Genomic DNA, 23465 nt, shown 5'->3' with positions numbered 1-23465 from the left:
GTGATGAACAGACTCAATGAAGAACACATTTGGAAATCTTATTTTGAAAGTGCCTGAAGTTACTGAAATAAACCTGTGCCTAAATTGAGCGTTAATTATGTGTGAATTGCTTTGTTTTCAGTGAAGTGCTGTCTTAAAGTCCTGTCCTGGGTCGAAGTCTACGTTTTTTACTAGATTAGTGGATCAGTTTGCTCTCATTACAGTAGAACTCGTATGAACCACTGACTGAACTAAACATCGAAGAGTACGTAATGCGTGCTGACGTCAGATACAGCGCTGGGGTTGTCATCACCCAAGATGGCGGATTTAATTGTCACTCGGCTGCGCAGTAGAGACATCCGATTGGCTGTCTGTTGACTATTAGATCTTGTAGAGCCAATTTATGTCGAATCTCTGGAGTTAACCGTTTAGATTTATACAGTTGATAAATACTGCACCTTTCCCTACGACAATTGAGAAATAGGCTTTTATTCACGTGCATAACTCATATACACTCATGAATGTTCAAGTATCTAATCTGGTTGAGTTATTTGGTTTTGCGTGGCATGGTATTTCTATAAATTACGTAGCCCACTTCCTAACTCAATCTTTTATAAATACTAATGTGCAACTAGAATGAAACGTATTGTACTGCATTCTAATTCAAACTAAATTGTTGGTAGATTGTTTTTAGCTCATTAATGTATAAATGTACGAATAGTCTTCACAGTAATGGTCCGCAGTCCTGCACAGATTTGCAGATTCTCGTCGATCCCATTGGTCGAACAGCGCAGACCTGCGGAGATCTGCGCTCTTTGCAGGCGACCAATGGAATCGACTCTCCTTCCACGTGACTAACATCACTTCCGTTCCGTCCACTTTCTAGTTCCCACCTGCTTCCGGTCTCTCTTCCCCCCTCTCCGCCGGTGACACACGTGTAGTTGTGGACCTAGTTCGAGCCGAACTCTCCCAGGAGCGCCGGTACCAGTACTACGCCTGGGTCCCAACCGAACCGAGACATGACGTCCTCGTTTGAACAGATGCGGTCCAACGTCGGGAAACTTCTACGGGGAATCGACAGGTCAGTGAGGCGCGGACTGAATCCTGCCTAGTCGAGACCGGCGATTAGGTTTGTTTAGTCAGACAAAACGAAAAATAACGAGAACACTTGAGTCTCTGTCACTATTATTAGTAATGTGTTTTTTTTTTCAGTCCGTTTTATTGTAATTATTTCATTTTTATGTTTTATTATCTCTTATCATTCTGGGAAATCGGTAGACTGTTTTCGGTGTTACACACTGCCCAGGTTTAACGCATAGACGTTGAAATGTGTAATAGTACTAATATATACTATATGTACGAAATAGTAATATATATTATAATTATATATACATACACACACACAAACGTATATAAACAAACAAGAAAAATATATGTATCTTGCTTAGGGGAACCTTAGACTTTTCCTTGTCACCCCACCCTGCTCATGACCTGTTTCTTGGTGCTGTCTCTCCCCTCTGCAGGTACAACCCTGAGAACCTGGCCACGCTGGAGCGCTATGTGGAGACACAGGCCAGAGAGAACGCCTACGACCTGGAGGCCAACCTGGCCGTGCTCAAACTGTGAGTGCCTGAAGGACGGACGGACATGGACATAGGGAGCGACAGATAGAGAGAGGACAGCCAGACATAGGAGTGTGCATGCATGTGTTGTCACGAAACCAAAATATTGACTTCGATACGGGTTGTAGTATCACGATACTCGATCCAAATTGTGGTGGTATCATTTCCAGTATTTACATATTAGCCAAAGTCACAGAATTACCACTGAACAATATTTCCTGATAAGTGGATAGAAAAAACTACAACACCATATTGAATAACAGAATATGATACTTCTCTCCCCATCAGGTAATTTGTTACAGAACAGCTGCGTACTTTTTTTAAGGAATTACGCATTATAATAAATGAATACAAAACAACCTTCAACATGTCCGCATACTGGCAACATATGTGAGCGAAAAATGCTTGAGCGTGTGGAGTTTAAAAAGTATTACTGAAAACTGTCACTTCTTCCTCCCCGCCCAATCCAAATTACACCGTAAATACTTTGTAGTGGACAGACTATTTTGTTTTATTTGGGTTCGACAAAGACCTAATTTCAGAAGCTTTTTTTATTTTATATTTTTCTCCCTCATGCTTTTTGTGAGAGTGTTGAATAATGCTCCGTCCCTGCGAAGGACTCGGTGTGTCTTTCTCTCTTGCTTTTGTTTGTTGTACCGTGTATGTTTATTGCTGTGCGAATCTGAAAAAGCATTTTCTATCGACCTATCTTTCTAGTAATTTCGTTGTCTTCAGTAAATGTTTATTTTCTCTATTTTTGTCACGGTGATAAATTAAATGCATATAGGCACAGTTATTATATTGTACACTTAAATGCTTGTAGAAACACTGAATATCTGCAATATTAATAATGCACAGAGAAAAGTAAAGCTCCTTGGTCATGACAACATGGGACGCATTTCACGTAAAAAATTTGATGTTTGACGTCTAGTATCCAACCCTTTTTTGTTTATTAGTATAGAAAAAGTACCACATTTTCCATGTATCATGTAGCACTAGTACTTACGTGTTTGTGTGCATGTGTGAGAGAGAGTGAGCGTGTATGTGCGTGTCCGTTATTAACCGATGCTGCTCCTCAGGTACCAGTTTAACCCGGCCTACTTCCAGACCACAGTCACAGCCCAGATCCTGCTCAAGGCGCTGACCAACCTGCCGCACACCGACTTCACGCTCTGCAAGTGTATGATTGACCAGACACATGTATCCTTTCGCGAACCCTTATTCCTCCCACCTCTGCGGTACAGTAAAGCCTGTGCGGTACTGCACGACATACTACATTCACACACATGATCCCTGGAGATACGCATCAAGATCAGGGTCATCTGGAGTTTAGGAGAGTACAGAACAGCAGATTACACTACACTATGGTACAGCACAACACACTACAGCACAATAGGATACTCTGCAAAACACTACAGCACATCACACATCAGCAACATACTGTACATCTTAGCACAGCACAGTCCACTACCGTGCAGTACAGCACTCAGGGGGTTCCCCTGACAGCTAGGGGTTTGTGCGCCTTTCCTTGACTACAGTGTCGCAGCAGGAGGAGCGACCGATAAGACAGATCCTGTACCTGGGGAACCTGCTGGAGACCTGCCACTTCCAGTCCTTCTGGGTAATTCAGAACATTACTTCCTGTCTCTGCGTCTGTGTGTGTCATAGGTGTCTGTTTGCAATTCTGCTTGCTTTTGTGTGATGTGTGCGTTTCTGTATGTATGTGCGGCTCATGGTCTCCCCATACCTCTCTCTTTCTCTCTCCCTCTCCAGTCCAGCCTGGAGGAGAACAGGGAGCTGATCGATGGCATCACTGGGTTTGAGGACTCCGTTCGCAAGTGTGAGTGACCAGCAGAGACCAAGACACCCTTCTCAGACGCTCTCACTCTCGCATATGCACCCTCACTATCTCACTGTACTCCCACAGAGCTCTCTAGTACAGTACAGTTCATCAGTGTTTCCAGCCCTTGTCCTGGAGAGAGAGTACAGCAGTCCTGTACAATTATTTCCCAGCTTTGTGCGTCAAAGCGAAATCTGTTCTTCTCTCTCTTCCACCAGTTATCTGTCACGTAGTGGGAATTACCTATCAGAACATTGACAAGCGGCTGCTGGCGGAGATGCTGGGGGACCCTCTAGGTGAGAGATCGCTCATCCGCAGATGTGATCACTTGCGTTGTAGGTCTCCCCAGGATGCTGCACTGTGTTAAGTGCAGAAGGCCTCCATTAGAGCACCCTAATCTGAGTCTCTCCCCCTCCCTCTCTCAGACACGCAGGTCAGGGTGTGGATGAGTAAGTATGGCTGGACGGAGGGAGAGGATGGACAGATCTTCATCTTCAACCAGGAAGAAAGCGTGAAGCCCAAGAACATTGTGGAGAAGATTGATTTTGAGAGTGAGTCTGTCTGTCACATGGCCTATGTCAGTCTGTTTCTCAGTCCTGCACAGAACCCTCAGCTTAAGATGTCTGTCTCTCCATCCCTCTGTCTGTCATTTTGTCCTTCCAGTCTCTCTGTCTCAATGTCCCTCACTCACCACTCTGACTTGCACTTGCATATTTGGTATGTATTTATTTGTATTTAAGAGAATCTCCCTCTCAATCTCCTCTTGCCCTCTCTCCCTCTCTTTCCCCAGGTGTGTCCAGTATCATGGCAACTTCACAATGATTCGTCACCGGCCCGTTACCCACTCCCCCTACACACTCAACACACTCGAGCAGAACAACATTACAAACTTAGTATGTCACCCATCCATTCATTGGCTTCTGTAATTACAAGTTTTTACAATAAACGTAATTTATCCCAACAAACAACACCTTAATGTGCTTTTACATATATATCTATATATGTGCCTGTAATTGTTTGTAAGTAGATTTCTAGGTCTGTCAATGTGTGTGTGAAGCTAAATAATACATTTGTGTGTGTCAATGTATTAAAATACATATTCATTTTTATATAGGTGTGTGTGTGTGCATGCACCACTTGTGTGATTCGACTTAATAGTGGTTGACTGCTGCATCCCAGCTGTGCTTAAACAGCTCTGTAGATCAGTGCCTGTATGCATTAAACTTCTTGGAATTACTCCTAGGAATCACATGAAAAGTTAGTTTAGGAGTAAAATTACTCCTCGCTCAGAGTAGGAGGTAGAAGTTAGTCATAAAGTCTCTTACACCTACTTTTAGCTGGGAGTAGGATCCAATCCTAGGAAAAACTATGTTTTTCATATTTTCACAACAGTTTAGGTTAGAATATGACTCACTGTGACGTATTTTCTTCATTTTGGGTAGAAAAACAAGACGTGAGATCATGTAGACGAGCAGGAAGGGAAATAACTATACAAATATGCTAAGCTAACTCAGCCTTTAATTTGTTTATAATTTGACAAGAAAAAAAAGTGTTTCCCACTTATTCCTTCATCGCAGGGATGTTAAGGTGCTAAACTGGTGGCTGTGATGATGGTCCCCTCACTGCGCCATTGTTGCATTTTCCCTGTGGCCAGACACTGCAACATTGTCACCACCTGAAACTGCATATCTGACTTGTTCAGTAACAAACAATATTCAATTTCTGTCCAATCTACACTCACCTAAAGGATTATTAGGAACACCATACTAATACTGTGTTTGACCCCCTTTCGCCTTCAGAACTGCCTTAATTCTACGTGGCATTGATTCAACAAGGTGCTGAAAGCATTCTTTAGAAATGTTGGCCTAAAGTGTGCCAAGAAAACATCCCCCACCCCATTACACCACCACCACCAGCCTGCACAGTGGTAACAAGGCATGATGGATCCATGTTCTCATTCTGTTTACGCCAAATTCTGACTCTACCATCTGAATGTCTCAACAGAAATTGAGACTCCCGGTGGGGTCTTCTGCCGTTGTAGCCCATCCGCCTCAAGGTTGTACGTGTTGCGGCTTCACAAATGCTTTGCTGCATACCTCGGTTGTAACGAGTGGTTATTTCAGTCAAAGTTGCTCTTCTATCAGCTTGAATCAGTCGGCCCATTCTCCTCTGACCTCTAGCATCAACAAGGCATTTTCGCCCACAGGACTGCCGCATACTGGATGTTTTTCCCTTTTCACACCATTCTTTGTAAACCCTAGAAATGGTTGTGCGTGAAAATCCCAGTAACTGAGCAGATTGTGAAATACTCAGACCGGCCCGTCTGGCACCAACAACCATGCCACGCTCAAAATTGCTTAAATCACCTTTCTTTCCCATTCAGACATTCAGTTTGGAGTTCAGGAGATTGTCTTGACCAGGACCACACCCCTAAATGCATTGAAGCAACTGCCATGTGATTGGTTGGTTAGATAATTGCATTAATGAGAAATTGAACAGGTGTTCCTAATAATCCTTTAGGTGAGTGTATATTGTCGCAATAACGCTTCGTAACAGCTCTGTAACACGTCTTTCTTTTACCGAAGCTGCGCTCAGTCGTGTCTCATTGCTGCCGTCTCCCAACTGCTAACTAGTTAGGGGACTCGTCAGGTCTCCTAGATATTGGTTGAGTTAGGAGTACTTTTAATTGAAAGAAACTTTATGAATAGCTTTTACTCCTAAGAGTAATAGTAGGAGCAAGTTGATGTCACTCTTAAATAATTCAGGCACTTAGGACTGATTTATCACTCCCAGACGCTTTATGAATATGCGGCCCTGAGCACTTTCCCCTGTCTGTCCGTTTTAATCCCTGGATCACGTCTCCACCATGCCAGTGAGTGCACAGCCTCTTGCAGACACGCCTGGGCCCTGTGATTGCTCAGCCAGGTCCATCGGGGAGCCCTGGAGGTTCACAGAGCTCTGAGTCTCAACCAGCTGTGGTGCTTGAGCTGTATTCCCCCAATACTCCACATCCCTTGCCTATAGTTATGTATCTGTGTTCATGTATTTGTTTACTTTGCACAGTACAGATTAAGCCTCCCCTGTATGTGTGTGTGCGCATGCATCCCCTGCAGAGGTTTAATATATGTGTATTGTATATACATTGAGTGTTATAATGCAACGGGCTACAACATTATTGTGCAATAAACTCTGCAGAGGAGAAACAAATGTATACATTAAGGGAGTGAGCGACACTTTGACGACTAGCTCTAGACGTTGCCCAAGGACAGGAGCTGAGTTTGGCGCTAGCCTGGAGCAGCGATGTGGGGGTGTGAGAGTGTCACTGCGCATGTTCATCCCTGGGCGCTGCGTCTTTAAGAAGGTGTGCGGCTCCTCCTCCGCGCCCGTCCCGCTGCGCACACAGCTCCGGACAGCGCAGGAGAGCCGGAAACTGCAAGAGCCACTCGGCCCCCGGAGTTGCAGTCGTGGGTATAAATCTATAATGGAGCTTTGGAAAACTAAAGCTTAATTTGAAATTGTTTGCAGGTTCAATTAATTACGCTTTTACATTTAAAATAAATCGATAAAACGATTAATATACAAATTGATGATGCATCTACAGAGGCACGGAAAAGTGGAAGTGCGCAGGCGCGATGTCCCGGCCGGGTCCCCGGACTCACGGCGGCCCCTCGCCGCTTGGAGGTGCGGATCCCCCGCGGCCGGACGCCGACCTGTTCGTTGATGCGAATTTCCCTTTTAGCTCTGCGGAGCACAACCCCGCAATCCAGTGGAGAAGAGCCAAGGTATCAGCACTGCTACTTCACTGCACGGCGGTCCTCATCAGTGAACTTTTAATACACACTTCACACCAGCCGCAGGTTCCTCTGTTTTGTGCAGTTTGTGAAGCATAGAAATAATGTGTAACTTGGCACTCATCCCCAGCTTTACAGTGTAGTCCAAAGATCTCGGGAGGGTATATGAACGGGTAGCTTTCAAAATGGTTTCTCACTGGAGGAAGAAACTGCTGTACTGAGACTTTGCTCACACACCTTCTGGTTGTATCCGGACGCTTAACGTAAAAACAAACAAACCTAAAACTTGACTAACATTGACCAGTCCATGACTAGTGCTAATGTGCGTCTGTGAAACCAGCCCGTTGACTGTATTTAGGGGGTATTATATTTAAATGCTTAGTTGACATACTCACTTTTTATCTCTCCCTCTCCCTCACTTCCACTCTTTTATCATACATCAGGTATTAAACACGATACGATGAACCATTTGTTTCAAATTTGCATTTGCCCGGGCATAGTTGAGTTTTGATGATTCTTTATGTAAACTGGAAGACTGAAATGGGAGAAGCCCTCTGGTCCTGGTTCAGTGAATAATTTACAGAGCAATACCCGTGGGATCATTTTATTAAATTATACTGCATGGCCAGCAGAGCATTTCATGACATTGTTCAGTACTGTGTTGTGTGAATAGTGGCATGCATTGTAGAGGAGCTTCTGCGGTGTGTAGAAGGTGTGGTTGACTTGGAATGAGGGAATGTGTCTGAACAAGAACAGACAAATATCGCACACGCACTGACTGCTCACCTTTCTGTGTCTTTATCTGTGATCTCAGGACGTATATAGTGTCTCCATTACGCACAGCACACACACAAACCTACGCTCAAACACTGAAACGTGCATAGACACATAGACACACACAGACACTTGCACTGATGCACTGAAACACACAGACGTACTGAATGAGATCTGGCATGTCAGAGACGGACATCCCCTGGTGCTACATTCAGTGAAATGCAATGCTCCGAGTGGGTGAAGGAACCTGAAGGTGAGTCCTAGCGTGCAGGAATCCCATGTATGTAGGTACTGGTCTGGGAATGGTGAAATTAAAGTTTGTGTGGAGTTCATGCTACTGAAAACTCCAGTAGCATGTTGTCTAACACACTCCTCCCTCTCTCTCATTCCCTCCCTCCCCTTTCCTCTCTCCCTCTCCCTCACTTCCACTCTCTTATCATTCCCCCTCTCTTTTTCCTCCTCTCTTTCAGGATATCTGCAAGTTTCCAAAGTTCATATTGGATGGAGCCACAAGGATGGACATCTGCCAAGGGAAACTCAGTGCGTGAGGCTGTCTCTGTGTGTCTCTGCCTCTCTCTCTCTCTCATTTTTTGTCTGTTGTGTAGGTGATGGCATTCAGCGGCGTCTGTCTCTCTCACTACGTACTGTGTTGTTGTTGCACACTGTCTCAGCGCAGTGTTGTGTTGTGGTTGTGCAGGTGACTGCTGGTTCCTGTCGGCAGTGGCGTCTCTCTCTCTGTATCGCAACCTGATGGAGAAAGTGGTGCCAGGCGGGCAGGAATTCCTAGAGGGGTACACCGGCCGTTTCTGCTTCCGGGTCAGTGCTGGTGATTAGTCTTTATTTTTTTTCTTCTTTCTCTTGGTTCCTTTACCCTTGACCCTTCTCTTCGTTGACTCTTTGACCCGTGAATCATCTGTCCAGTGACCCCCTGACCCTTTGTTTCTGTTTCTCCTGCTCTGTTGACTGTCTCTCTGTTGCTCTCCTGCTGACGCCTCTCTTTCCCTTCTCTGCCCTCAGTTTTGGCAGTATGGCCAATGGCAGGAAGTGGTGGTCGATGACTTCCTGCCCACGGAGAATGGGAAACTGGTGTACCTGCACTCTGCGGACGGACAGGAGTTCTGGAGTGCACTGCTGGAGAAGGCCTACGCAAAGTACACACAGCTCTGTCTGCCTGTATCTGTGAACACTGATCTGCCCGTTTTTCTCTTTCGTCTATGCCAAGTACACACACACACTTCTCTGTCTTTCTGCATATACTGTATACATTTCCAGTCAAAAGTTTTAAAACACCCCCATTTTTCCAGTTTTTATTGAAATGTAAGCAGTTCAAGTCCAGTGAATAACCTGAAATGGTACAAAGGTAAGCGGTAAACTGCCAGAGGATAAAAAAAAAAAAGTTTAGGTTACCAAAGACTGAAAAATAATGTAAATTTCACAGTTATATAGTGTGTGACTACAGCCTCTTAAGCATTTGGGAGTGTTAAGAGCAACTCCTGTGCATAAACGTTACACTGTATTCCTACAATGCACACATCGTATGAAAGCTTATCCTCTTGGCTATCAGTGCGATTCATTCTCAAACACATCCGATTTACAGTTTCCGTGTCGCCCGCCATCATTCAGAGCCCGGGGGGTAAATGCTCATAATTGTCAATATTTTCTGAGATTTTGTATTCCTACTTAGACCAGATATCCCCCCACCCCCCATTTCAGAAATCACATCAGAGAATGCTTCACATCATTAGAAAGCTGAGAGTCTCGGCTTTCATGGGATTCCAAACACTTGGCAAACAACACAACAGTGCAGAGTACACATGGGATTAAAGAGAAGCACATGGATTACGGTACCAGAGGGGTTTGTCAGTGTAAGGGGTTTAAATGTGTTAAAATGAATCCATGATTTATTTTTTATCTCCAATTGTTTATTTGTTCTATGCTTTAATTTCAGAGTGCATTGGCACATTAAACTGCATACATTTCAATAAAAACTGGAAAAATTGAGGTGTTCTAAAACTTTTTACCAGTAGTCTATCTGTATATATATATATATATATATATATATATACATTTACTCTCTGTATCTGTTCTGACTGTTAGACCACTTTCTCTGACAAGTTGGTCTCTTTCTGTGTGTGTGTGTGAGAGCAGGCTGAAGGGGGGGTACCAGGCTCTGCAGATGGGCTTTCCCCACGAGGCCATGGTGGATATGACCGGTGGGGTGACGGAGGTCTTCGCCATGGCAACGCTGCCTTTTGACCTGGCTCCCTTCTTGTCCCAACTACTGAGGAAAGGAGCGCTCATCAACTGTGCCAACACACAGGTAACACTGCGCGCACACGTAACACTGCACACACAGGTAACACTGCGCGCACACGTAACACTGCACACACAGGTAACACTGCGCACACAGGTAACACTGCGCGCACACGTAACACTGCACACACAGGTAACACTGCACACACAGGTAACACTGCGCGCACAGGTAACACTGCGCGCACACGTAACACTGCGCGCACACGTAACACTGCACACACAGGTAACACTGCGCACACAGGTAACACTGCGCGCACACGTAACACTGCGCGCACAGGTAACACTGCGCACACAGGTAACACTGCGCGCACACGTAACACTGCGCGCACACGTAACACTGCGCACACAGGTAACACTGCGCGCACACGTAACACTGCGCACACAGGTAACACTGCGCGCACACGTAACACTGCACACACAGGTAACACTGCACGCACAGGTAACACTGCACACACAGGTAACACTGCGCACAAGGTATCGCAAACAATTTCTGTGTTTTTCCTGCAGGGACCACTGGAGCAGGCGAATCCAGAGGGAATTGTGTACAGACATGCCTACAGTGTGACTAGTTTGGAGCAGGTGAGACAGCCCCCTCTGCTGGACAGAGCTGTAACTGCAGCCACATCACAGTGCAGTATAGCACACAGCACAGCAAAATGGTCTCTTCTGCTACATTGTCGTATCCCTCCCTCTCTTTCACTCTTCCACTCCCCTGCATCCCTCTCTCCATCTCTCCCCTTTCCACCATCCAATTATCTCTCTCTCTCTGTTCCAGGTGAACACTGACAGGCAGCTGGTGACTTTGGTTCGAGTCAGAAACCCCTGGGGCCACACAGAGTGGACCGGGCCCTGGAGTGACAGTAATGGGTACGGAGAGGGGGAGAGGGAAGGAGGAGAGAATGAGGGGCGGGGGTGAGTATGAGGTGGGGTTTTGGGGGTGTAGAGTGTGTGACAGTGTGTGTTGCTGTGTGCAGGGTGGAGTGGAGCTCAGTCAGCACCCAGGAGCAGAAGAGGATACAGAGAGTTCAGCTGGACGACGGGGAGTTCTGGTCAGTATCTGTCTGTCTCTGTCCATTGGTCAGTCATTACAGTCTCTCTCTATCACTGTCTGTCAGGGAGAGTCTCTTTTAAAAATGCTCCATAATTCCCTCTCTCTCTCTCTCTGTGTGTTAAGGATGTCACTCTCAGATTTCCGACGCAGTTTCGACACAGTGGAGGTGTGTCACTTGAGCGACGCGACGCTGAGCGAGGGGGATGGGGCAGGGGTGGCACTGCCCTGGCACTGCGACCTGCACGAGGGGCGCTGGTGTCCAGGTGTCTCTGCGGGGGGGGCCCCTAACTCACAGAGTATGTACCCGGGGTATGGAAGCAGGGTACTGGTGGTACTGGGGGAGGGACACAGAGAGGGAGAGAGAGATGGGGAGAAGAAGAGAGGGAGGGAGAAAGAGAGCAAGAGGGGGTACTGGGATATGGAGTACAGGGCATGGAGGGGGGAGGGTTGGTATTGTTTGCTCATACAGTCTGTCAGAGTGGTTGTAGTACAGCACAATACCACAGTCCTCAAGCTCAATTATTGTGTGTGTGCAGTGCAGTATTGGCTGAACCCCCAGTTCAGGCTGACCCTGCTGCCAAAGAGTGACACCAAAGACGCCACGATGACCTGCAACTTTCTGGTGGCCCTGATGCAAAAGAACCATCGCCTCCGAAGAGTCTCCCTCAACATCGGCCTGCACATCTACCAGGTTATTACACACTCACACTCACCTGGGACAAGCTGCTACACACACCCACACCTGGACCGGTAACTTCTCCCACACAGACACTCGTCACAAACAGTGGACACACACTTGCCATCTGGTACCAGTACCTCCCACCTCCCCTGCCCCACCGGCTCAGTCTCCTCCCTTCATGTCATGTCCCCACTCCCCCCTCCAGGTGCAATCCGAGCTGGTGTATCTGTCCCCCCATGACCTCGTGAAGGCCTTCCCTGTGCTCGGTACCCCCTGCTACAGCGACCAGCGGGAGGTCGTGATTCGCGGTTGTCTGGCACCCGGCCATTACATCATCATCCCTTCCACCTCCCTGCCCAATCAGGAGGGAGAGTTCATTCTGCGGGTTTTGACCGAGGAGGGCGGCAGGGTGGCGTGAGTGGGGCAGTTTGCTGTTGTTTTGGTGGGGGGGTGTAGTGGTTGTATGGTGTGCTAATAATGGTCTGTATCAGGAGATTGACACAGTGACTGACAGGTGCACTGACTCACTGAGGGACACACTGACTTGACTGTCTTTGATACTGACTGTCTGACTGATTGAAGCTCTGGTTAGAACTGATCGATCCGTGTCCCTTTGTTAACAGGCCGGCCGACAAAGCCAACACTGACCTCCGCAACCAGGTAATAGCCGTCTGTCCTCCTCCTCCATGCTTAAACTCCTGTAGTTGTGTAGGACATTTAGTAAAGTGCTGTGGAGATCACAGATCTCTCACAAGGTGCTTTGTGTTGCTGTGGTGCTGGTTGTAATGGAGGTGTGTTGTGTGTTGCGCTCTCTCTGCAGTTGCCCTCCCCCAGTGGGTCAGTGCTCCCCTCGCTGAAAGATGCCCAGCAGCTGTTTAAGAAGCACAGCAACACAGTGAGAGTTTCGACACACTCTTGAACTCCCAGACACACTCTAGAGCACAGTGACACACTCTAGAACAAAAAAGTCCCTTGAGATACGTGAGAGTTGTGTTCCTGCGTAGGCGAGAATTGCACAACTCGCAGAGCATTATCACAAAGCAAACAATGGAAATGTGATAAACGTCACTCAGACAGCATATTTTATACACCTGTATTACACTTAAGGTAACAATAAAAGATTTTCCAGTCAATACCTTATTTATAGAGTTACAACATCATATTCAGTGACTATTTACTCAATTTACTTTAAATGTTAAATTGGGATCAAGGATCAAGCTGTGCATGACTGCACTCCAAATACCTAAACACACTTTAGAACATCCTGACACACTCCAGAACAACAAAACACATTCTAGAATAGCCCGACCGACACACTGTGGTGTCCTACCTGAAAAACTGTGTGTGGCCAGTGGCTGGTCAGTGCATCTCAGTCCAGTGAAGTTGCACTGTCTTTTTCTCTTTTGACCAGGAGGGGCGCTGTGCTGCTGGGGAGCTGCAGAGACTGCTGAAGGAGGCCGTCCAGGGTGGAGGTCAGTCTGGGATCACGGGGTTAGAGTTCTGTTTTGGGTTTAAACATGGATGCCAGTGTGTTTTGGAGAACTTTAATAAAGGATACAGGTTAAAAGACTGTATTTAGATTGTCTGACAGAACTTTAAAGTAAATTAAATAATTTGAACGTATTGAGTCAATTGCAATGAACTGAAAGCAGCACTAACTGGAGATGATCCCGTGGTTAGTACTAAACTAGTATGCAAGTTAAATACCCATTGCAATGAACCCCAGATTCACTGCTGCTGCCCTCTAGAGGACTAACGGGACTAACTTAGTCCTACTCCAGCTACAGACTAGCTATGGATAGTACCGTACTAAGGGGAACAAAATGTGAAACATCAATGTATTGACTACATTTCTAACTGAACTCTATTCATAACCACAAATCTTTCTTTTTCTTTTTCTTCTAAAATACAGTTAGCCTATTTAACATTTTTGTTTTTGACATTGACAACATTTATTTATTAATAGCAGCAAATTATCTGATGTACATGGCTGAAATTGACACCACAGCTAACACAAACTTAAAGAACTAATGTACAAATTTTAGATTGACAGGTTTAATTAAATACTATGAAATACCTGATAATGTAGGGTATTGAAAGCTCTACAGGAATTATTACCCAGCTGAAATTGTAAGGCAATATAATATGAAGTTATATAATAGTTGGCTGTATGTAGCCAACCTTCATATATTAGTATATGCCAATATAGTATATTAGTATACTGTGCCCAGGGCAGGGTGTGGCTCAGCGCTGGGTGCTCCAGCTCGGGACCGCAGCTCTGTACAGGAGTGGTGTTGGGGCGCCGGGTCCAAAACTCAGCCTGTGCATCACATTCGTTCATTTCTTTTAAATAATTCAGACCAACGTCATATTAAATGTTTAGTCTGGATAATAGGTCAATGGGAAATGCAATTTAGCCTTGGCTATGTATTTTTGTGCCATACATATATTTTTGTATATATATATTTATATATATATATATATATATAAATTCATGAACAACACTTATTCTGAAGAAAAAATATCGACTATGCTACTAGAAAATATATAGAATTATTATAAGAATTATATTGTGTTGTCATATGGCATTGGCATTTTAACACGATTAGTATTGCCAATTGTATGCATGTCACCACCGGCGTTCTGTAAAAATGTTAAAAACAATTGCTCAGATGTCCTATATGTTCTGTGTGCCCCATACATATAGATTCTAGTCATTCTAGATCTGTGCCTGGCCCTCTTCAGTGATTTCACTTCCTGTTTGGTAGCATAACAACACCCTAATCCTTAGTGTCGGACTAAAGCTGGGGATCAGCTAGTTTTTTGTTGCACTGAGTTCTAACTTTAGTCCGCAGCTGGGGATGATAGTACCGTACTAGCTAGTCTGCAACTTAATACAGAGCTCCGAACTAACTCTGAAAGTTTGTTGCAATTGACACATTTAGTTTTGTTCACTGTATTAAGATGGTAATTTGTCATTTAAATATTTTATCATGAATTTGCTTGCAAACCTGCGCCACAAGATTTTTTTTGGTTTGTTTTTATGTTTAAATTCGAACATTTTCATACATTTGATATATTCAGTCTTTTTTTCCCACCACAAAGTAACATTATTGTACAATGCTTAAATATGAGAAAAGAGTTGAAATCTGAATGACAGAGGTATGTAACTAATGGATTTTGTAGGGCCCCGGTTTTGTTTTTAAGGTGTTTACCACAGCAGTGACTTCTGCTACTGCGTTGTTTTGCAGTTACAGTGATTCTTTAATGTCCTATTTATATTGTATTTATTTTTCCTGTGGTTAAAACACTTTTGTGTCTTTAGAAACTGCTGTCTCTGCACAGTCAGACAGGACGCAGGAAGTGCAGGCCTCACAGCACAGGAACTCCAGTGTACTCCCCTGCTGTTTTCTGTTTTTGTCGTTGTTGTTGTCATCGTTGTTGTTGTGACCCATTTCCTGTCTCCTGTATCCTGCTTCCTGTTGGTTGCTGTGGCAGTGCTGGCTAGGAGTGAGGACGAGTTTTGCATGGAGCGCTGCAAGAGTTTCTTGGCCTTAATGGATGTATCCTTCCACCAGAGACAATAGTCCTCACGTAGGACTATACAATGCGTTTGTATAGCAACACAAACGTACAAGTAAAAATCCTTGACAGTACTGTACAGAACATGAGAATATCACAGAATACTGTACAGTACATCAAATTACAATGCAAGTGCAATACATTACTATACCATGTAGAATACAGTGCCATACAGTATAGTTCAGTTCAATACTACAATGGAGTAAATAGCACAGTTCAGTACAATACGACAGACTACACTACACATACAGCTCTACATATAGTACAGTACAACACTTTAGAAAGGGGGTGTGGTCAGGAAACCCTGCAGGCTGACTGACAGCTGCTGTTGCCCTTGATGAAGTTGTTATCACAGACCAAGGGCTTTGGCAAGTTGGAGTGGGTGGATTTTGAGCCGCAGTGGGAGAAAATCAGGAAGTGGACGGTGAGTTGGGCGGCCGATCGGCATGGGGCAGGAGGGAGGGGCCTGTCCCAGTCCCAGAGAGCGGCAGGTGCCTTCCCATCACTTCACTGTCCTTTCCTACACAAGTATTATTATCCTACACAAGTGTAATGTGTTCATGAATTCATTCACTATTCCATTCAGTTCAGGTTAATTGTGTATTTCTTTATATAATTAATTTCCCAGGATATCTTCATGGCCTTTGACACAAACAGATCTTGCTCCCTGGAGTACGCTGAGATAATCCCAGCTCTGCAGGCTGCAGGTAGCACAACGCAATGGCACAGTCACTCAGTGCTGTCTCCCTGCATTCTACTCTTTCTTTTTCTCCCTCCTTCCCTCCCTGCCTCTCTTTGTACCTCTACACTTTCTCCTTTCCCCCTCTCTCTTCCTCTTTCTTCTTTCCCCATCTCCCTCTTTCCCTCTTCCCAGCATGTAGCTCTTATACTCTCACAGCATGTGTGATATAATGTATAGTGTGAGAGGGTACTGCAGTTCAGGGGTCGGGAGAGAGGCGCTGGTGTGTGATTCATGCTCGTTTGCTCCTGTCTCAGGTCTGAGGTTGGATGACTTTGTGCTGCAGCTCGTCGGCCTGCGCTTCTCCGATGCCAGCATGGCCTTCTCTTTCCCAGCATTCCTGCACCTGCTGCTCAAACTGGAAACCATGATCGGTGAGAGGGAGAGGGAGAGTGTGTCTGAGGGAGGGAGACCGACAGAGAGGACAAGAGAGAATGGGGGAGAGAGATGGAGAGGAGAGCGGGTGTGTGTGTGTGTGTGTCTCTGTGTGTCAGTGTGCATCTATGTGTTTGTTGTGTGTGTTGCTATTTGTGCCTGTCTGTGTTTCTTGGTGTCTGTGCATCGATGTGTCCCTGTGTTTGTGCGTCTCACCCGGGTGTCTCTGTTTCTGCAGCAAAGTTCCGCTCCTTTGACATGTTGGGCAATGGGACAGTCACCCTGAACTACAGACAGGTGAGGGAGAGGCTGAGAAAATACACACTGTACTGCACTGCACTTCTGTGTTCATTTCTGTATTAACTGATATATTATTCCTTTGTTTCTGTTCTTTACAGTGGCTTCATATGACAATCTACAACTGACTGTATAGTCTTGTAGGGGTTTAGTACATTCTCAGAATATACAGATGAAGATGTAACAAGTTTATTACTTAAAACATGAATACAGGTTAACTCTGAGCCCTCCTCTCACATGAAGTGAAGAAACATAAACTGAGGATGTGAGCTGGAGAAGCCTTTTTGTATTTTCAGAGATGGACAATAGGTTGCAGTCTTGCAGTCCTATTAACATAGGCTTGGTTTGTTAGTGTTGTTGTGTTTGATGTGTTGATTGGTGCTGGTCGGCTTTCTTCAGGCAGCAGATGTTTATCACACACATTGTTTTAAGTTCTTAATCAAATACCTGTGCCCCAAAACACACAACCTTTATACTGTTTAACTGTTTTAGATGATTGAATATCCTAGAAGGCAGTAGCTGAATGAATTAACCTAAAAGCTAATAGCTGATTGAATAATTCTAAAGACAGTAATTGATTGAAATAACCAAAACCAAAACTGCTGTATATAATTCAAGAAACAATTAACTGGGACAGGGTAACATGACTCTGGTAGATCTTTGTAGCATCCTGAGAAGTTGGTATGAAACTACAGACCAAAATGCTTTCAGTAACTAATAATTAAAGTGGCCCCCTGTACAGAGTAAAATACATACTAATTTGCATTATAGACAAAACCGAACTAACATTAAACCATTAACAATATAAAGAAAATAATAAAAGTACATTTTCCCACTACAATCTCTCACACACACACTCTGCCCCTGTGCCTATTGTGGAGTCCTGTGTTTGACCATTCACTTTGACTTCTGTATTCATATGTTTCATTCCCCTGTGATCACCAATTTGTGTGTTTGTCTTAGTCAATTGTGTTTGTAGGGCACCTTGTTTGATTCATGAAGATATTATATTGTGGAAAATGTGTAGCAGACCACTGCAAACCAGACAATATCCTGCATTACCAATAAATACGAATGTTATTAAAAAGAAATAAACCAAACAATGTAATCATCAGTTGTTCAGTGGTTCCTTTGGAAGACTCACCTGAAACCCAGTGAAATGGAATGAGTTTAGGCTACAATATGACCAACAACCAATCGTCTCTCTGGCTTAGCTGCAGTTACTGGTCTTTGCCAGCTGGGGTAGACAAAGCTCTGTATTGAGACCGAGTCTGAACAGGAGACGGGACCCGAGAGCTCAGCGGGAACAAGAAGCCGCAGCACAGTGGGGCCCCGGAAGCCGGGCTGCGAAGCATGACTCCGAGCGTACAGCAGACAGCCGGGACTGTGCCAGTGTGTACAGAACCGCAGTGCTCCTTGGGGTCCCACCGTGCTGCTGCTGTTTATTCCAGCTGAGCTCTCGGACTCTTAATTGAAACCTTAATTGATGTAATAATTTGCCTAGTCGGAGCTTTTTAATTATGTTACAACAGCCGGCAGAATCAAGTTAAATCTAAAATGATGAGGCGCTTCACTTCTCCAATGTTTTGTAAGCTAAGCAGTGTTAAGAGTCAGATTAAGCACATGATTAGTTCAATTAAGGTCTTGGATTAAGTCCCTGAGAACTGTGTTGGAATGAGAGAGAGAGAAACGGCAGAACAATGGGGCCCCTGCATCCAGGTATGAAGGCCACAGTGAACAGCCTGCACCGAGAAACACTGGTCCCAGGCCCCCCTAGGGAGGCATCTACTCTAATGCACGTGGAAGGAAAAAGGAGTCGGCTCTGATTTGGTCAATTGATATTTCTTTCTTGTGACGTAGCGGCAGAAGGCCAGAGGACGCAGCCTCTAGATTCAACGGAGTGAGTCTGAATGTTGAGTTACAGATCTGCAGTCTCCTTATAGGGAACAGCTTTTGTTCCCCATGATTCCAGGGTGTGACCATTGTTCTGTGTGCTCTGCCTCAACAAGACAAACATCTATATTTAGGCTCTGTCCTTCAATTGTTCTCACTCATATCCTGGGGTCAATCAGCTGGGCCCTGGATTCAGTTACACCTGCCCAGCTCATAAACCTGACTCGGTTTCTGACCTCCCAACTGGGCCCTGGTTCCAGATATACCTGTCCACAAACCTGTCTGCAATTAGTGACTCTGCTCATTGTTATGCTGATCATCCCAGCACACAGTGAAATAGTCTTTCGCACGTGAACTGTCCGAGCCGAGTTCCCTTACTGCAACCTACAGTAATCCCTCAGGCCTCCCTTAACCCCCCCAAGCTGGAAACGCCAAGTCAAACCTGTCAACGGCTCCAACCCACATCCTTATGTGCAAAAAATAAATGTGTGTGCAAGTTTCTGGATCTATAAATGCCTCCCTGCTTTCTCTCTCTTGCTATGATTCAGCCTCTCATCTTCTCCTTTAGGGCGTCATTATTAGGACCTCAGTTCACCATAAGCCACCGATTGTAAAACCGCAGTTCCCACAAGTACTGTCTCACTTCTCCTTTAGGGGCCATAGGGGAAGGAGAGGCTTACTGACTTATTCTTATATCATCTGAAGCATGCGAGCGCACATGTCAATCAGCTGATCTTTGCAAAAAGATCCATATGAATATGCATCATCAGCACAATGCAGTACAGTACAATATGACACAGTATAGTACAGCCTGGAGATTCAATAGCAGTGTGTTGGAAGTCAGGGACATGGGTGAATTGAAGTCATTACTGTTCAATAGGAGATTTCACTGCCCTGGGGTCACACCCAGACATGCAGACTACAGGATCAGCAGGAGGTCTGCCATTGTGTGTGTGTGTGTGAGAGACTTCTAAGATTCTTGTTCCCATAATTGATTAATTGAAGATTGAACTTGAGTTACAGCCAGACACTATAGTCACATTGCAGGTCAGAGCACTCAACAGATTATTAAGAATAAGAACATTCTTTATTTAGTGATACAGTGAGGGAAAAAAGTATTTGATCCCCTGCTGATTTTGTACGTTTGCCCACTGACAAAGAAATGATCAGTCTATAATTTTAATGGTAGGTGTATTTTAACAGTGAGAGACAGAATAACAACAAACAAATCCAGAAAAATGCATTTCAAAAAAGTTATAAATTGATTTGCATGTTAATGAGGGAAATAAAGTATTTGATCCCCTATCAATCAGCAAGATTTCTGGCTCTCAGGTGTCTTTTATACAGGTAACAAGCTGAGATTAGGAGCTCTCTCTTAAAGGGAGTGCTCCTAATCTCAGCTCGTTACCTGTATAAAAGACACCTGTCCACAGAAGCAATCAATCAATCAGATTCCAAACTCTCCACCATGGCCAAGACCAAAGAGCTGTCCAAGGATGTCAGGGACAAGATTGTAGACCTACACAAGGCTGGAATGGGCTACAAGACCATCGCCAAGCAGCTTGGTGAGAAGGTGACAACAGAAGAAACACAAAATAATTGTCAGTCTCCCTCGGTCTGGGGCTCCATGCAAGATCTCACCTCGTGGAGTTTCAATGATCATGAGAACGGTGAGGAATCAGCCCAGAACTACATGGGAGGATCTTGTTAATGATCTCAAGGCAGCTGGGACCATAGTCACCAAGAAAACAATTGGTAACACACTACGCCGTGAAGGACTGAAATCCTGCAGCGCCCGCAAGGTCCCCCTGCTCAAGAAAGCACATGTACAGGCCCATCTGAAGTTTGCCAATGAACATCTGAATGATTCAGAGGAGAACTGGGTGAAAGTGTTGTGGTCAGATGAGACCAAAATCGAGCTCTTTGGCATCAACTTTGGAGGAGGAGGAATGACCCCAAGAACACCATCCCCACCGTCAAACATGGAGGTGGAAACATTATGCTTTGGGGGTGTTTTTCTGCTAAGGGGACAGGACAACTGCACCACATCAAAGGGACGATGGACGGGGCCATGTACCGTCAAATCTTGGTTGAGAACCTCCTTCCCTCAGCCAGGGCATTGAAAATGGGTCGTGGATGGGTATTCCAGCATGACAATGACCCAAAACACACAGCCAAGGCAACAAAGGAGTGGCTCAAGAAGAAGCACATTAAGGTCCTGGAGTGGCCTAGCCAGTCTCCAGACCTTAATCCCATAGAAAATCTGTGGAGGGAGCTGAAGGTTCGAGTTGCCAAACGTCAGCCTCGAAACCTTAATGACTTGGAGAGGATCTGCAAAGAGGAGTGGGACAAAATCCCTCCTGAGATGTGTGCAAACCTGGTGGCCAACTACAAGAAACGTCTGACCTCTGTGATTGCCAACAAGGGTTTTGCCACCAAGTACTAAGTCGAAGGGGTCAAATACTTATTTCCCTCATTAACATGTAAATCAATTTATAACCTTTTTGAAATGCGTTTTTCTGGATTTTTTTTTTGTTGTTATTCTGTCTCTCACTGTTAAAATACACCTACCATTAAAATTATAGACTGATCATTTCTTTGTCAGTGGGCAAACGTACAAAATCAGCAGGGGATCAAATACTTTTCCCCCCACTGTATCTGTTTTCTTGTATGGCCTTATATCGCCAGCTCAAGTGTCCAGCCCTGCTCCTTGAGCTGTTCATCACTGCAGGGGTCTAATTAATGACGTACATTGGTCACTTAGAGCTCAGTTGGAATGAAAACCACAAGACACAGAACTGGCAACACCAGCGGATAACGATGATACATAAAATCTATATAAAAACTAAAGTTAAGCAATTGTATTGTCAATTAAAGGCTCGGTTGGGCTGAGCTAGGGATCGTCCACAGCACACCAGCACAAGTGGGTGACGTGTGTGCAGCGCCCGGAGTTTGCCTGTGAAAATAGGTGTGAATCAAAGCTTTCTAAACAGTGGTTAGCATAAATCCATAAATGACACGAATGAATCTGATATTTAAAGAAATGATTATAATACTAATTATTCGACTTATTGAACTAGGCTATTAATGTGGTTGTAGTTATTACTACTACTACTACTACTACCAATAATAATTATTATTATTATTAAATAATTGAAATTCCAAAAATATAAAGCAATCATGCCCCAAAACGAGGCGCCTAACCGGGCCAGTGTGCTCGGCTCAGGATATTGTAGGATCCCATTGTAGTCCTGCGAGGGCCGGCGGATAACGCAATACAGGACCTTTAACAGGACATGAAAGCGGAGAGAGGCGGCCTGTGTGTTTCCTATAGCTGGTATAGAAAGCTTTCTCTCACGGACGGTAATCTACAGCGACACACGGTAAAAGCATGACCTACTTTGTGCAGCGAGAAGCGCACAGGCTCCCAGTGCCCATGAAATGTTAATGTTTTATTTATGTATTATTTATATATACATCTATCACCATCAGAGTCAGCCCATATCGATCCCCTGCTGGATGAAGGCCTGCCCGGGATGTTTCTACTTGCTTCGATCAACCGCTTCTCTTCTCCATGGCTGTACTATTTAACCTTCCCCAAATGTGACTGTCTTTATATATATATATACACAAATATATATTATAAATCGAAAAGAAACACTTACAAAAACGAAAACAACCAATGCACTGATTAATAGACACCCACACCGACGTGTGAAACTGGTTTTTATACCTTAAAACTTTTTTTCAACCTCGTTTTATGTAATTGAAGAAAAACCTGGTCGACAATGGCCCGCCGTGGTTAATTATTCATAATGCGGCTCCTCATGAATAATGCAAACGCCTAGACACGCCCCAGTCCGGGCAGCAGATTATATTCATCCATTTGACTTGAATATGCAATTAGAGGCGGAAGTAGCGCAATTTACCTTAATTTAAATGCCATTTCCAAATAATGTTCTGTCCTGCACATGTGATTTTAACCTATTTTGAAACAAACAACGAAACGAAACCAAAATATCTGTGCATGGTTGCAAGGTGTGGCCAGTGTAATGAATCTGTGCGTTTAGTACATTGTGCTGTAGCTCCCCATAGCTAGGGCTGAACTGCTGGCGCAAGCAACACGTAAGTGCATTGTTAAATTAATAACATTGATACACAAATGGAGTTAAACATTGCAGTAAGATGTCGTTTTGGTTATTTAATTTGCACTCCCACATGGGGATAGACAGATAAAAAGATCAGACGCTGAAATGTTGTTTTCTTTGACTTAAAAATGTAGATGTATTTGTTGCTGCCCATGCTGATTATTATTGCTGAAGGCGAGTATGCGGTTTATACGTGTGGCGGGGGCGTGATCTTCCGTGGGAGTCTCATTAATATTACTGCTCTTGCGTATGATCCCGCAGGCCCGCCCCCTGGCCGAGCGGCGCGGCGCGGCGGACTGGCTGACTCGGTGCTGTTCCCGGGGCGGAGAGAGACGGCTTGAGAAGCGGTTATAGAGAGCGCCTGGGCCGGACACTGCTGATC

General features: G+C 44.8%; 2 protein-coding genes across 5 annotated transcripts; both read left to right on the top strand.

The window, feature by feature from the left end:
• The first annotated feature begins 868 nt into the window (after positions 1-868).
• On the top strand, positions 869-4550 carry eif3k (eukaryotic translation initiation factor 3, subunit K). 2 transcript variants are annotated; one of them, XM_066703831.1, is made up of 8 exons: positions 869-1060; positions 1503-1601; positions 2681-2801; positions 3148-3222; positions 3375-3441; positions 3660-3737; positions 3867-3992; positions 4232-4550. In XM_066703831.1, exons 1-8 carry the CDS (start codon positions 999-1001, stop codon positions 4261-4263), a joined length of 660 nt encoding a protein of 219 aa, XP_066559928.1. In that variant the 5' UTR covers positions 869-998; the 3' UTR covers positions 4264-4550. The 2 variants fall into 2 exon arrangements, with proteins under 2 accessions (XP_066559928.1, XP_066559926.1); XM_066703829.1 differs by having other exon boundaries at positions 3145-3222.
• A 2204-nt stretch (positions 4551-6754) lies between these two features.
• On the top strand, positions 6755-18153 carry LOC136749476 (calpain-9). 3 transcript variants are annotated; one of them, XM_066703825.1, is made up of 21 exons: positions 6755-6909; positions 7043-7223; positions 8477-8546; positions 8704-8822; positions 9024-9157; positions 10155-10326; positions 10827-10898; positions 11095-11186; positions 11294-11368; positions 11494-11666; positions 11907-12061; positions 12255-12463; positions 12673-12709; positions 12870-12944; positions 13461-13521; positions 15548-15612; positions 15987-16055; positions 16260-16338; positions 16628-16744; positions 16984-17042; positions 17144-18153. In XM_066703825.1, exons 1-21 carry the CDS (start codon positions 6770-6772, stop codon positions 17168-17170), a joined length of 2181 nt encoding a protein of 726 aa, XP_066559922.1. In that variant the 5' UTR covers positions 6755-6769; the 3' UTR covers positions 17171-18153. The 3 variants fall into 3 exon arrangements, with proteins under 3 accessions (XP_066559922.1, XP_066559923.1, XP_066559925.1); XM_066703826.1 differs by having other exon boundaries at positions 6812-6905; XM_066703828.1 differs by lacking the exons at positions 6755-6909; positions 7043-7223 and adding an exon at positions 7989-8259.
• The last annotated feature ends 5312 nt before the right edge of the window (positions 18154-23465 follow it).

The sequence above is a fragment of the Amia ocellicauda genome, chromosome 5, assembly GCF_036373705.1.
Source record: "Amia ocellicauda isolate fAmiCal2 chromosome 5, fAmiCal2.hap1, whole genome shotgun sequence".
NCBI classification, from domain to species: Eukaryota; Metazoa; Chordata; class Actinopteri; order Amiiformes; family Amiidae; genus Amia; species Amia ocellicauda.
This window is presented reverse-complemented; position numbering and strand designations above follow the sequence as displayed.

Coding starts and splice junctions, on each gene's coding strand:
- eif3k (XM_066703829.1), top strand. CDS start 999: ATGACGTCCTCGTTTGAACAGATGCGGTCCAACGTCGGGAAACTTCTA. Junction 2,802..3,144: donor GTATGATTGACCAGACACAT/GTATCCTTTCGC, acceptor ACTACAGTGTCG/CAGCAGGAGGAGCGACCGAT. Junction 3,738..3,866: donor GATGCTGGGGGACCCTCTAG/GTGAGAGATCGC, acceptor TCCCTCTCTCAG/ACACGCAGGTCAGGGTGTGG.
- LOC136749476 (XM_066703825.1), top strand. CDS start 6,770: ATGTTCATCCCTGGGCGCTGCGTCTTTAAGAAGGTGTGCGGCTCCTCC. Junction 8,547..8,703: donor CATCTGCCAAGGGAAACTCA/GTGCGTGAGGCT, acceptor GTGGTTGTGCAG/GTGACTGCTGGTTCCTGTCG. Junction 11,187..11,293: donor CCCTGGAGTGACAGTAATGG/GTACGGAGAGGG, acceptor TGCTGTGTGCAG/GGTGGAGTGGAGCTCAGTCA.